This window comes from Somniosus microcephalus, chromosome 3, assembly GCF_052327205.1.
Source record: "Somniosus microcephalus isolate GS21.2 chromosome 3, FLI_Smic_1.0, whole genome shotgun sequence".
Classification (NCBI taxonomy): domain Eukaryota; kingdom Metazoa; phylum Chordata; class Chondrichthyes; order Squaliformes; family Somniosidae; genus Somniosus; species Somniosus microcephalus.
Genome location: NC_140989.1, coordinates 58,348,714 through 58,364,022, shown reverse-complemented (window position 1 = coordinate 58,364,022; position 15,309 = coordinate 58,348,714). Strand labels below are relative to the sequence as shown.

Genomic DNA, 15,309 nt, shown 5'->3' with positions numbered 1-15,309 from the left:
TGACTCGGACGCAAGTGCCACCACTGAGTCAAGCAAGATTGCCAGCATTATTGTCAATTTTTGCCAAATTAGGGATATTTTTGTGCTGTTTCTCCCTGCTATTTAAGAATCAGCCTGACTACCCAAAATCATTTCACGTAGAACTCTGCAGCTGGCAGAAGAGAGACTGGATTTGAATCCAGAGGTGAAATGGCTGTGCGTTGACCTACTGCGTCCGTCCCCCAGCTATAAACAACCACCAGGGCTAAATTAGTGAGACTTTGGTTTTCAGTACTGTTGATTCTGGCTGCACCCTGTTGTTTTGCTAGCTAATATTAAAAAAGTCCAGATCAGTTTGCTGGAAATAAAACTGTATACATAAGTCCTGCCTCAGATCTGAGAAGCCAGCCCAAAGTCAGTCAACAAATGTAATCAGAAAAACTGCAGTCAAGACTATTAAAAAATATTGGACTGTACGATAGTGATTAAAAATTCACACATTTTCTGCAGTTTTAGCCTTTACTCAGTAAATATAATATGTCGTTTTTGTCCAGTGAAAACATGTGAACCATGTGTAAACCACAATTAACGTGCCATTTTCCCTTAACCCGATAATCAAAGATTGAAATAAACAGTACTTTTTCCTTTGGTAAACAAATTAAGGAAGAATTACATCCACAACAGACACGTCTTTTGGAGACTTCTAGATTATAATTTGTGTCTTGGCAACTTTGGTTATTTATTTTAGAGCAGGTTTGTTTGATTTGGTTGGTAATGCAGAGCCATTTCCGCAAATATCTCACTCCGCAAAACGACAGCCAGACTTTTTTAAAAAGCATCTCTTAACTTGCAATTTAACGTTGTTTCAGCCAAGAAATCTTTGTGCTGCAGGAGTTTGGGTGAATTCTCCATCAGGCTGCCGAGAGTCAACAAAATGTGCTAATTAAAATAGCCAACTATAAACTCCTTCAATTATACTTAATCCTTCACATTTTAAAATTTCAGTGTTATCAGTACTAAGATATTTTGTAAAATGCTTAAAAACACTAATTGCTATATCCACACCCATATTACTGCCAACATTGTTACTACAAGAGCCACCACCAATCCCACAGCAGAACAAAGGCAGAAGAAGCAGCCCATATTACTCATTCTGTTTTCAACATATATCCCAGGTCGGAAAACACTCCGATACAAAAAAACAATGGGAACAGAAGAGAAAACGCACACAGGCAATATTACTGCAACTAGAACAGTACAAAGGTTCAATCTAACCAACGATGTCCCTGGTCTCTGCCAAGTACCATTTTAGTCAATTCAAATTCAATCTGTAATGTGAACTATTTTGCCAGGCTAGAGTTTGGTACAAGTGATTCTAAACCTAATCATGTATACAGCCAAATCTTCTTATAACAACTCGTGGCCTGGTAAAGTAATAAGCAGAATGTTGGAGCTTTACATCAGAACTCTGTTTAATCTCTGTTTTGGTATCTTTAGTGCTTCTAAACCTAATTGTGTATTAATAAAGTTGCTGAAATAGGGATTAATTAGAGTTTTGATGTAAAGCTCCAATATTCTGAGCTAACCAGCCCTCCAGTGTCTTTGCCAGAGGACTATAGATGTTATTTTGACACGTGTAACATTTCAGTTTTGGTGTTATCACATGAACCTCCCAAAGATTGTGTAAACAATACAAATGTACATTTAGCAATAATTCACATCACATTATCATTGGAATGTCCTTTACAAGAGCCCCCATCAACTTTGCACAGCTCATCTTTGCTGCATCATACCAAAGGATGACTGCTCTGCTCAATAGTGAGTCATTTTGATCATACCGTGATGGGGGGCAGGTCTCCCTAACAAGTATTTACATAAAATAACAGAATTATAACCCAGGGGTCTACACACTTTACATTAAGTGCTTTTGTGCATATTTTGGTTTCACTTGTTGTCTATTTTTTTGGTTTTGATCACATTAGTTTTGGAAGAGATCCAGTTACCAGACTTTCAAAGAATGTTAAAAGGTTATGACTTACTGCCCACACAGGAGATGTAAAGCCAAGGATGGCTGCTTGTATGCCATCTGTCACATATGGAATGACATTTTCACTTAATTTGGTGTCTCTAAAGAGTGCTCTCAAGATATTCAGAGCATGCACCTGACAAAAACAAAAATATATACATAAGGAATTATTTATGAAGAACAACATGAAGTGCAATAAATTTTTTCTGCAATATACAGTAACCACTTTTTGGAACCCCATCCACCAAAAGATGGAATACAGAAGAACCTCTTGCATTTGCATAATAGAAAACATGCCAGAGTTTACAGAGGATAAATGGACACTGGGCAGTAGTCGGAGAAATGACCAAAAGCATAATTTAAAAATATAGGTTTCATGGAAACTTCTACAAGTGAGAAGATAGCAAGGCAGAAGGATTTAGGGAGGAAGCTGCAGAAAGTGGAACATAATGTTCAACTGGAGGCAATTCTGGCTCATCTGCAACTTAATGATCAGGTAAACAGTCTGAAGTTGGGATTGAGGGGGTAGTTGGGGGGGACGGAGAGCATTTTAAAGATGCGAGTGATGATGAAAGTTTTGAAGGGGAAAGGAATGGTGCCAGAACTAAGGAGGCCATTAACAAAGTCAGCTAGCATTGAAGCAAGGAAAGGGTCAGCCGGTCCTGTAGATAGTACACACTGCAGCCATGGTGTGCTGGTGGAGGAGAGGATGGATGTTTAGGCTAATGAATGAGGTGTCTAGCAAGTGGATTACTTTGTCCTCGAGTGTTATTGCAGCTGCACCCACCCAGGCAACTGGAGTATTCCATCACATTCCTGACATGCCTTTTAGGTGGTGGGAAGGCTTTGGGGAATCAGGTGAGACACCCGCCACAGGACACCCAGTTTCTGACCTGTTGTAGTAGCCATGCCGTTTACGTGATTGGTCCAGTTGAGTTTCTGGTCAATGGTGACCTCCAGGATATTGATAGTGGGGGACTCGGTGATGGTCGTGCCATTAAATGTCAAGGGCAAGTGGTTAGGCTTTCTCTTGTTGGAGATGGTCATTGCCTGGCACTTGTGTGAAGCAAAAATGTTGCCATTCATCAGCCAAAGCCTGGATGTTATCCAGGTCTTGCTACATGTAGGCATGGACTGCTTCATTATCCGAGAAATTGCGAATGAAGCTGAACGCTGTGAAATCATCAGTGAACAGCCCCACTTCTAGTCTTAGATGGAGGAAAGGTCTTTGATAAAGCAGCTGAAGATACTTGGGCCCAGGACACTGCCCTGAGGAACACCTGCAGCGATGTCCTGGGGCTGAGTTAATTGGTCTTCACCAACTACAACCATTTCCCTTTGTGTCAGGTATGAAACTGGACAGTTTTCCCTCGATCCCCATTGACTTCTGTTTTACTAGGGCTCCTTGGTGCCAAACTCGGTCGAATGCTTCCTTGATGTCAAGGGCTATCACTCTCACCTCACCCTGGAATTTAGCTCGTGTCCAGGTTTGGACCAAGGCTGTAATGAGGTCGGGAGCCAAGTGGACCTGGTGCAACTCAAACGAGCAAGTTATTGGTGTGTAAGTGCTGCTTGTTAGCACTATTAATAACTCCTTCCATCACTTTGCTGATGATTGGGAGTAGGCTGATAGGGTGGTAATTGGACAGGACATACCTGGGAAATTTTCCACATTGTCAGATAGATGCCAGTGGTGTAGTTGCACTGGAACAGTTTTGCTGGAGGCACAACTAGTTCTGGAGCAGGAGTCTTCAGCATGACAACTGGAATGTTGTCGGGGCCTGTATCCTTTGCTGTGTCCAGTGTAAGCAGCCATTTCTTGATGTCATGTGGAGTGCACTGAATTGGTTTTTAAGACTGTCACCTGTGATGGTGAGGATCTCAGGAGCAGGCCAAGAAGGATCATCCATTCGGCACTTCTAGCTGAAGATGGTTGTAAATGCTACAGCCTTATCTTTTGCACTCACATGGTGGGCTCTCCAATCGTTGAGGATGGGAATGTTCATGGAGTTTCCCTCTCCTGTTAATTGCTAAATTGTCCACCAGCATTCACAACTGGATGTGGCAGAGTTGCAGAGCTTTGACCTGATCCATTAGTTGTGGGATTGCTTAGGTCTGTCTACAACATGCTGCTTTCACTGTAGTATGCATGCAGTCCTGTGTTGTAGCTTCACCAGGCTGGCACCTCACTTTCAGGTACACCAGGTGCTGCTGCTAGCATGCGCTTCTACACTCTTAAAGCCTAGAACCTAAAAAGTTGGGGAGGTTTGGAATACATTTATAATGTATGAAAATGTGAAATAATTCCATTATTGTAGCCACCTGTGAATCCGGGCAATAGTCTGCAGTGATGACATCAGAATTTTCACTGTGCTTTCAGAGTTGTTTTTAACTCAGCATTATTTGCATTTGAGACAATAGCATATGTTACATTAAAAAGAGAGAGAGACATAGACAGAGAGCATGCAAACAGGAAGAGTGTAAAAGGCTGTAATTTAATCTCATGGTTCAATTGACATCCACAAACCACTTGAGCTTCACTTCAATGTCTCACGATGCCATCCAATTCTCCAGAGTAAATTACAGCCTTGTTACTGATTCATTCACAATACTACAGAATTCTATATTTAGCTTATTATCCTTCAGTTTATTCAGAGAGTGCTGTGACCAAAGTGCAGCTGTGCTCGGTTTCTCAGCTCATGCATTAGAACATTCAGCCTTAGACATTAAAACAGGAGTGGCAGAGTAAGTCCGCCTTCCAAAAAAAACTGCACTCAACAGCTTCTCTCCCTTCAACTAGATCTGTTGATTTTCTTAAAATATTTTGTTTCCATTGTAAAAGTCAGTTACAAAATACTAAGCTTAACATCTACTTGCCCCCCCCCCCCCTTTCCATTGAGAGCTTTTGATTTTGAGTATTTTTGTTTAATGAGTTTTGATGACTTAATTGAGCAAAGTAAGTGACAGGAATTACTGAACTTCACAGCGAGAGGGTACATACACATCAGCAGAGCAACAGCTTGTTATCTCAACTACTTCAATAATAACTGCGTCAATTAATTTGCGCATTTTAATTCAGTTCCCTTGCACTGTTGAGCACAGAAACATCTCCAAGGCAGCTCCCTGCAATTACATTAGCAACGCTCATTGTTCAACCAAGAATAAAAATGAAAATGCAAACTGCAAACAGATAAAACAAAAATGTTGAGATTATAATTCTGTGTAACAATTCATTTTAATAATATCTTGATAAATGCCTTTCAAAATATTTTTGTAGATGTTAAAAGTCTAATAAATGAAATCAGCTGTGGAGTATTCAGTATTTTACCATTTAATGTTAACAGCCTATTGTTAGCTCATCAACTCCACTTACTGTATATACAATGAAAAATATCAGTGTTTCACATTATACATTTTAATAAAAGACTAGCTTTGGGAGCGACCTGCTGTCAGCATGATGCATAGGCTCCTTATTCTCTAAAATCAAAGGTTTAACTCAGCAAGGTTTTCATTAGAATTGTTTTTCCCCAATTTATATTCAGCAAACTAGGTTTTAAACTCTGAGATACTCTCGTTTATAGTACAAAGTAATCCTTAAAAAGTGAATGTTGCGATATATTCCTCTTAGAGATGATGCATGGAAGCCACTGCAGGTTCTAAAGGGCTAAAACATGCAGAACAAGAACTGAAATAAACACAGAAAATGCTGGAGATACTCAGCAGGTCAGGCAGCATCTGTGAAGAGAGAAACAGAGTTAACGTTTCAGGTCAATGACAGATGCTTCACAGATGCTGCCTGACCTGCTGAGTATCTCCAGCATTTTCTGTTTTTATTTCAGGTTTCCAGCATCTGCAGTATTTTCTTTTTGCAGAACAAGAACTGGGTCTTTAAAAAAACAAAATCGTTTAACAGACTTCAAAAGAATCCAAAAAAATCATGTTGTTTCCTTACAATTTTCTTGCGTTCTCTTCTAAAAGCATCAACTCATGCTGAGATACAGTTCCACAGGTGCTCATCATCAGGCTTGTCAATTTGATCACAGCTGGGCCAAATTCTGACCTCACCTGGCATCTGCACCTGAACTTTTCAGCAGCAGTAACTGGATGGCGAGCCAGAATGAGACTCCGGTCTGGTTTCCTTTTCTCCTCCCTAGCCCAGGGGACGCCAAGGCCAATTGTTGCAGCCTTCCCACCGCTTCAGCTGAGATAAGCTAAATTAGCATAGGCTGGGCATCAAAGCTGGGACCTTGCTGACCTGTATGGCCCAGCAAGGAGCGAGGCCTGACCACAGAGCCTGGACCTGGGTGAGAGCAGCATCGAGCGCGGCAGAGCTTAAAACCGGCAGCAAGGAGCGAGGCCCGACCACAGAGCCTGGACCTGGGCGAGAGCAGCATCGAGCACGGCAGAGCTTAAAACCGGCAGCAAGGAGCGAGGCCCGACCACAGAGCCTGGACCTGGGTGAGAGCAACATCGAGCGCGGCAGAGCATAAAACCAATTCAGCAGCGGGGGACAGAGGTAAAAAGTAATCAAAGTGTGACGTCAGCAGGAAGCAGGTAAGTGGTTGAGTATTTCTCTCCTTTTTAAACTTTAACTCTGGTTTATAGTTTCTAAGGTCTCTCTGGGGTAGCGGGGACTGTTGGTAAACTATTTAACTGTAGTGTAATTAGTGGGATTGATTGAATTAATTTAAACCAATTAATTAAAGGGTAAGTCATGGCAGGACAGCCGGCCCTGTGATCTGCTCCTCCTGCGATATGTGGGAACTCAGGGACACTTCCTGTGTCCCTGACAACTACGTGTGCAGGAAGTGCACCCAGCTGCAGCTACTGACAGACCGCATTGCGGCGCTGGAGCTGCGATTGGATGCATACTGGAGCGTTCACGATGCTCGGGACATCGTGAATAGCACGTTTAGGGAGTTGGACACACCACAGGTAGAGGTTGGACAGGAAGAAAGGGAACGGGTGACCAACAGGCAGAGTACTAGGCGCAGGCAGGTAGTGCAGGGGTCCCCTGTAGCCATCCCCCTCTCCAACAGATATACCACTTTGAGTACTGTTGGGGGGGGGGGGGGGGGGGGGGGGGATGGCTTATCAGAGGAAGGCAGCAGCAGCCAACTTCCTGGCACCAGGGGTGGCTCTGCTGCACAGAATGAGAGGAAAAAGAGTGGTAGAGCTATAGTAATAGGGGATTCAATTGTAAGGGGAATAGATAGACGTTTCTGCGGCCGCAAACGAGACTCCAGGATGGTGTGTTGCCTCCCTGGTGCAAGGGTCAAGGATGTCTCCGAGCGGCTGCAGAACATCTTGGAAGGGGAGGGTGAACAGCCAGTTGTCGTGGTGCATATAGGCACCAACGATATAGGTAAAAAGCGGGAGGAGGTCCTAAAAGCGGAATATAGGGAGTTAGGAGGTAAATTAAAAAACAGGACCTCAAAAGGTAGTAATCTCAGGATTGCTACCAGTGCCACGTGCTAGTCAGAGTAGAAATAGAAGGATACTTCAGATGAATACGTGGCTAGAGGAATGGTGCCAGGGGGAGGGATTCAAGTTCCTGGGACATTGGAACCGGTTCTGGGGGAGGTGGGACCAGTTCAAACCGGACAGTCTGCACCTGGGCAGGGCTGGAACCGATGTCCTAGGGGGAGTGTTTGCTAGTGCTGTGGGGGAGGGTTTAAACTAAAATGGAAGGGGGTTGGGAACCTGAGCAGGGAGACAGAGGAAAGGAAAACAAGGATAAAAGCAAAAGATAGGAAGGAGAAAAACAAAAGTGGCAGTCAGAGAAATCAACGGTTTAAATCAAACGTGGCCACAGTAAATAATAATTCTAATGCGTCTAAGAGCGTTAAAAAAACAAGCCTGAAGGCTTTGTGTCTTAATGCGAGGAGCGTTTGTAATAAGGTGGATGAATTGGCTGCGCAAATAGAGGTAAACGAATATGATTTGGTTGGGATTACGGAAACTTGGCTCAAGGATGGCCAAGACTGGGAATTCAACATCCAGGGGTATTCGATATTCAGGAAAGATAGGCAAAAAGGAAAGTGAGGAGGGGTAGCATTACTGGTTAAAGAAGGGATTAACACAATTGTAATGAAGGATATTAGCTCTGATGATGTGGAATCTGGGAAAAAAACACCAGTTTGCCTATCGTGCAAACAGATCAACGGAGGATGCAATCACAACTGCTCTACATTCTGCATTGAATCACTTAGACGGTAAAGAGACCTACATCAGAATGCTGTTCATAGACTACAGCTCAGCATTCAACACTATCGTCCCCAACAAGCTGGCTACCAAACTCCACACTCTTGGCCTGAACACTTCCCTTTACAACTGGACCCTGGACTTCCTAGCTAACAGACCCCAGTCTGTCAAATTAGGTAACCACACCTCCACCCCCCCCCCCCCAACCCTGAACACAGGGGCCCCACAAGGTTGTGTGCTGAGCCCCCTCCTCTACTCCCTCTTCACCCACGACTGTGTGGCTGTTCATGGTTCCAACACCATCATCAAGTTTGCGGATGATACCACGGTGGTAGGCCAGATCACCAACAACGATGAGTCAGCCTACAGGGAGGAGGTCCAGCATCTCGTGAAGTGGTGCGCCGATAACAACCTGGCCCTTAACATCAAGAAAACCAAGGAAATCATTGTGGACTTCAGGAAGTCTAAAGGCGGAAGTCACACCCCCATCCACATCCATGGGGCTGTGGTGGAAAGGGTGGACAGCTTTAAGTTCCTCGGAGTCCACATCACGGAAGACTTCTCCTGGTCCCTCAATACCTCCTCTTTGCTGAAGAAGGCCCAGCAGTGCCTATATTTCCTAAGAAGGCTGAAGGGATGTAACCTGTCACCCCTGATCCTCTCTAACTTTTACCGCTGCACAATAGAGTGCATCCTGACGAACTGTATCACAGTGTGGTATGGCAGCGGTAGCTCCTATGACTGGAAAGCCCTGCAGCGGGTAGTCAAAACTGCCCAACGCATTACCGGCACCCGGCTACCGACCATAGAGAACAGCTACCAGAAACGCTGTTTACGGAGGTCACTGACCATCATCAAAGACCCTACCCACCCCAGCCACAGTTTGTTCGCCCCCCTGCCATCTGGGAGACGCTACAGATGCATTCACACCCGTACGACCAGATTTAGGAACAGCTTCTTTCCCAGGGCTGTCATCCTACTGAACTCCACAAATAAACTCTAAAGCCTGCACATCTGCCAATGCACTTTATTATGTTTATGTTTATGTATTACAAGCCAAATGAATGTTGAATGTTAAATGTCTTAATCAAAATTGTGGTGTATGTGCCTTTAAGAGCAATTATGGTGTATGTGCCTTTAAGAGCCCCAGGTGTGCGTAATGCCGGTAATTGCCACTTGGGCTATATAAGCCTGTGTATTGTGTATATCCTTTAGAAACACCCCCCCCAGACTTGCTTAGTAAATACCTATGAACCAACTCCTGTCTTCAGTGTCTTTATCTACACACGGACACTACAGTGGCGACGAAGTGGAAACAGACTTACCTGCAATTCGGCAGCACCTCAAGGACATCGATTCCTCCAGCGTCCAGAAGACTCAAGGAAGTAAGAGAAACTGTGGTTTCACCAGCTGGCCAAGCTGGTGACAGGTACTGCGCTAATCCTTCCTGGGCGTCAGGCTGGAGCTCCAGCGGCGGGCTCTACAGCTGAGACAGGCAGCGAAATCGGAGGCAAGCAATAACGGACTGGGAGGGTGCACTCGAGAGACGGCCGGCGCGGCAAGCAGGTCAGCGTTTAGACCTCCGTCGGGAACGAGTCTCCAACAGTGAATAAACGGAAACCACAGTAAAACAGTGTTGTTATTGGTAGCAGCGGCGGGAAAGCGCCATATCGTTGCTACAGAGAAAAAAAAAAGCGCGGGAAGCGCCATATCTTTTCTGAAATGCCTAAATCTGGTAATATTGAGGCTTTTGATGGCGAAATAGAAGATTGGACCACATACGTGGAAAGAGTAGAGGTTTATTGCACTGCAAATGGAATAACAGATGAAAAAAAAGCTTCAGTACTTCTGAACTTAATGGGCGCGAAGACATATGGGCTGTTACGAAATTTAATCACTCCAGCCAAACCAAAGGACAAGACTTTTAAAGAAATTGTTGATACCCTGCAGGAGCATTTAAACCCAACACCGCTGCTGATAGCGGAACGATTTAAGTTCTTCAAGAGAAATCAACACAAGAATGAAAGTAACGCTGATTACCTAACCGAATAAAGAAAGCTATCAAAGTACTGCCAATTCGGAGCAGGACTATCGGATTATCTTCGAGACAAATTTGTTTGCGGTCTCTTAAGTGAAGGAACACAAAAAAGACTGCTTTCTGAAAAAGATTTAACATTGGACAAAGCTTTCAGTATGGCTGTATCATACGAAGCAGCAGCAAAAGGAGCTGCGGAGATACAACAAGAGACACAGGACTTCGGAAGATGTTATCGCTGCGGCAGATCCACCCATAACCAGAGGGACTGCTGGTTCAAGGGGCAAAGCATGCAGGCAATGTGGTAAGATTGGACACATTGCATGGGTATGCCAATCTGGACAAAATAAATCCACTGACAGAAAACAAAAAATCAATAAAGAAAAGTACAGGAAGGTACAAATGATGACGGACAATAGCTCCGAAGACCAAAAGAGCGATAGCGACTCCGGAAACAAGAGACTAAGCTGTCTCAAATTACATAATGTACTTGCCAAAGAGGATTACCAAACCATTTGGGTTACCCTCACAATAGCAGGGTCCCCAGTTAAAATGGAGCTAGATACAGGATCAGCTCTAACCGTAATAAATCGACGAGATTACGAGAGGCTATTTTCGCATATACCTCTAAAAGACACATCCATTATCTTAAAAACATATATGGGGCAGAAAGTCTACCCCAAAGGAAAAATAAGGGTGCCTGTGGTATACAACGGCAAAGAAATACAAAAGTTGTATTTATACATTCTACAAGATGGTGGTCCACCGTTGTTGGGACGTGAATGGATAAGGAAGATACGTTTAGACTGGCACTCCATTCAGGCACTGACGGTGACCAGTAAGGAAAAAAACAATGATGACATCATACCTGAACGATTAAAAGACATCTTGGCCAACGCCAAAGAAGTGTTTCAAGAGAAACTAGGAACCTTGAAAGGCATCACCGCCTCAATAAAAGTGGAAGATACAGCAATTCCAAAATTTTTTAAGGCAAGACCGGTGCCATACGCAATACGTCCGGCAGTCGAGGCAGAGCTGAAGAATTTGGAAAAGGCAGGCGTATTATCCAAAATAGATTGGAGCGAATGGGCAACACCCATCGTTCCAGTCATGAAAAAAACATTGAAAAATAACTCTGAGGAACAGAAAAAATTTTGCATCTGTGGGGACTTTAAGGTGACTGTAAACCCGGTCCTTCACACGGTACAGTAGAAGATATTTTCGCCTCACTATCCGGAGGGAAACGTTTCACAAAAATTGACTTGGCACAGGCATATCTACAGATGGAGGTTGAGGAGACCTCTAAAAAGTATCTCGCAATAAACACACACAAAGGCCTGTACCAGTACAATCGACTGGTTTTTGGAATAGCATCAGCTCCAGCTATCTGGCAAAGAGCTATGGAGCAAGTCCTGCAAGGGATTCCGGGGACTCAATGCTACCTAGACGACATCCTTATAACAGGAGAAAACGACAACGAGCACCTTGCCAATTTGGAGCAGGTGCTCACTAGGCTGAAAGAACGAGGCCTACGAGCAAATCGCCCCAAGTGCGAATTTTTCCAAAATCAGATATCATATTGTGGCCACATAATTAATAAGGAAGGGTTGCATAAGTCACCTGAAAAAATTGAAGCAGTTATAAAAGCCCCAGCACCTGAAAATGTTTCACAATTGAGGTCATTCCTGGGATTAATAAATTACTATCATAAATTTTTACCGAACTTATCAACTATTCTACACCCTCTTAATGATCTTCTACACACAGGAGTGATTTGGAAATGGAACGAAGACTGTAAACGTGCCTTCCATAAATGTAAAGACTTAATCACATCCGAGAAAGTTTTGGCTCATTACAACCCATCACTACCAATCAGACTGGCGTGCGATGCATCCCCTTACGGCATAGGAGCGGTATTGTCCCATAGATTCCCTGATGGCTCGGAACGGCCGATAGCTTTTGCGTCACGCTCATTGAACTCAGCTGAGCGTAACTATGCCCAGATAGACAGGGAAGCACTCAGCCTGGTATGGGGAGTGAAGAAATTCAACCATTACCTACACAGACAAAAATTTACCTTGCTGACTGACCATCAACCCCTCATCTCCATATTCAACCCTAAAAAAGGTGTCCCCATTATGACGGCACAAAGACTACAGAGGTGGTCCCTTTTTCTAGGGGCACACCAATACAACATTGAATACAAAGGGTCAAAACAGCATGGGAATGCTGACGGTTTATCACGCCTACCGTTGCCAACGATAGAAGAGGCACCTACAGTAGACCCAGTAGAGATATTCCACTCTACCATAGTGGAATGTCTACCGGTGACAAATTCTGCCATTGAAAGGGAGACAAGAAATGACCCTACTCTCTCACGGGTCTACGATTTAACAGTGAAGGGATGGCCAGCACATGGCGAACCACTGTTGCCAGCATTCTCGCAAAGAAGAGAACAGCTGTCAGTGTGCCGAGGAACCTTGATGCGTGGATCCAGAGTGGTGATTCCACCCAAACTCCAGGATAAAGTGCTAAAGGAGCTTCACGAGGGGCATCTGGGTGGAGTGAAAATGAAGAACCTAGCTAGGGCGTTTGTATGGTGGCCAGGTATCGATGGAGACATCGAAGACATGACCAAGAGCTGCCTAGGATGCCAGAAGGTCCAAAATGCTCCGCCACAGGCCCCTCTACATCCATGGGAGTGGCCCTCATCTCCCTGGCAAAGGGTGCACATCGACTTTGCTGGTCCATTTGTGGACTCAATGTTCTTAATCGCAGTTGATGCACACTCCAAGTGGCCGGAGGTAATAAAGATGTCCTCCACCACCACGGAAAAAACCATCACAGTATTAAGGACCATATTTGCCAGGAATGGGCTGCCGGAGCAGATATGTTCTGATAATGGACCGCAATTTGTGTCCGAAGAATTCAGAAAGTTCTTAAAGAACAGTGGGGTAAAGCACTACACGTCCGCCCCATACCATCCCGCCACCAATGGATTGGCTGAAAGGTTTGTCCAGACCTTCAAGAAGGCCATCAAGGCCATGGGTAATGAAGACATAAAACTTCAGCACAAGGTGGATAACTTCTTATTTGCATATAGGAATGCAACGCATATGGTTACTAACCAAACTCCCGCCATGATGTTCTACAATAGAAACCTAAGATGCCGGCTGGATTTGGTCAAGCCCAACATCCGAAGGGACGTGGAGAACCGGCAGTTTCAGGGCATGAATGAAAGGCCAACTAGGGCCTTCCAGATAGGCCAACCGGTTTTGGCCCGGGGCTACCGTACCGAGAAATGGCAGCCTGGAACTATCTGCACACGATTAGGACCACTGATGTATACCGTGGTCATCGGAGACAGCATAATAAGGCGCCATGCTGACCAAATAATCAAGTCATCCAAAAAGGGACAACCTACACCACCACTCTATACATCTAACGATGAAGTAGAGATACCCATATCTACCTCCGATCCGGTGATACTGGAGCCTGATGAACCCGACACTGGCCTTCAAGCCGAATCAGCCTTGCCAGAAGAACCTACTACACCACCAGAAACTACTACACCCCCGAGGCTTTATCCGGACCAAGTCAGGAAGCCTCCTGAGAGACTAACTTATAATTAATTAATACAGCAATGTATATTATTTTGCATATAACATGTAATTAATAATTACTTAAAATATGATGTACTAGTTAGCTAGAAGGGGAGGAATTGTGGTGTATGTGCCTTTAAGAGCAATTATGGTGTATGTGCCTTTAAGAGCCCCAGGTGTGCGTAATGCCGGTAATTGCCACTTGGGCTATATAAGCCTGTGTATTGTGTATATCCTTTAGAAACCGCCCCCCCAGACTTGCTTAGTAAATACCTACGAACCAACTCCTGTCTTCAGTGTCTTTATCTACACACGGACACTACAAAAATGTACACTCTCGGGAGCCGCAAGCCTACATTTTGTTGTACTGCACTTGTGCACTAACAATGACAATAAAGTTGATTATTATTATGATTATTATTAAACAGTAATGCAGAGGTTGGGGATGGCATTAAAAGGGAAATTAAAGAAGCGTGCAATAAGGGCACAGCAGTCATCATGGGTGACTTTAATCTATATATAGATTGGTCTAACCAAATTAGTAACAATACTGTGGAGGAGGAATTCCTGGAGTGTTTAAGGGATGGTTTCCTGGACCAATATGTCGAGGAACCAACCAGAGATCAGGCCATCTTACACTGGGTATTATGTAACGAGAAAGGATTAATTAGCAATCTTGTTGTACGAGGCCCCTTGGGTCGGAGCGATCATAATATGATCGAATTCTTCATTAAGATGGAGAATGAAGTAGTTGACTCAGAACCTAGGGTCCTCAATTTAAATAAAGGAAACTACGATGGTCTGAGGAGCAAGTTGGGTAGGATTGATTGGGGAATGGCACTCAAAGGGTTGACGGTGGATAGGCAATGGCAAACATTCAAAGACCGAATGGATGAACTACAGAAGTTGTTCATCCCAGTTTGGCATAAAAATAAAACAAAAAAGGTGACTCAACCGTGGCTAACAAGGGAAATTAGGGATAGCGTAAGATCCAAGGAGAGGACATATAAATTGGCCAGAAAAAGCAATAATCCTGAGGTTTGGGAGCAGTTTAGGATTCAACAAAGGAGGACAAAGGGATTAATTAAGAAAGGGAAAATAGAATGAGAGTAAGCTTGCAGGGAACATAAAAACTGACTGTAAAAGCTTTTATAGATATGTGAAGAGAAAAAGATTGGTGAAGTCAAGCGTAGGTCCCTTGCAGTCAGAATCGGGGGAATTTATAATGGGGAACAAAGAAATGGCAGACCAACTAAATACATATTTTGGTTCGGTCTTCACAAAGGCGGACACAAATAACCTCCCAGAAATACCAGGGAACATAGGGTCTGATGAAAGGGTGGAACTGAAAGAAATCAGTATTTGTAGGGAAATGGTGTTAGGAAAATTGATGGGACTGAAGGCCGATAAATCCCCAGGGCCTGATAATCTACATCCCAGGGTACTTAAGGAAGTGGCCCTAG

The 15,309-nt window shown here is 44.0% G+C and overlaps 1 protein-coding gene across 1 annotated transcript in view; it reads right to left on the bottom strand.

The window, feature by feature from the left end:
• The window catches only part of thada (THADA armadillo repeat containing), a 502,870-nt gene that overhangs the window by 362,484 nt on the left and 125,077 nt on the right, over positions 1 to 15,309 (bottom strand). Inside the window, exon 24 of the mRNA XM_085980649.1 lies at positions 2,019 to 2,141. Within this exon, the coding sequence (XP_085836775.1) occupies positions 2,019 to 2,141 (123 nt within the window). The remainder of the gene's footprint in view (positions 1 to 2,018; positions 2,142 to 15,309) is intronic.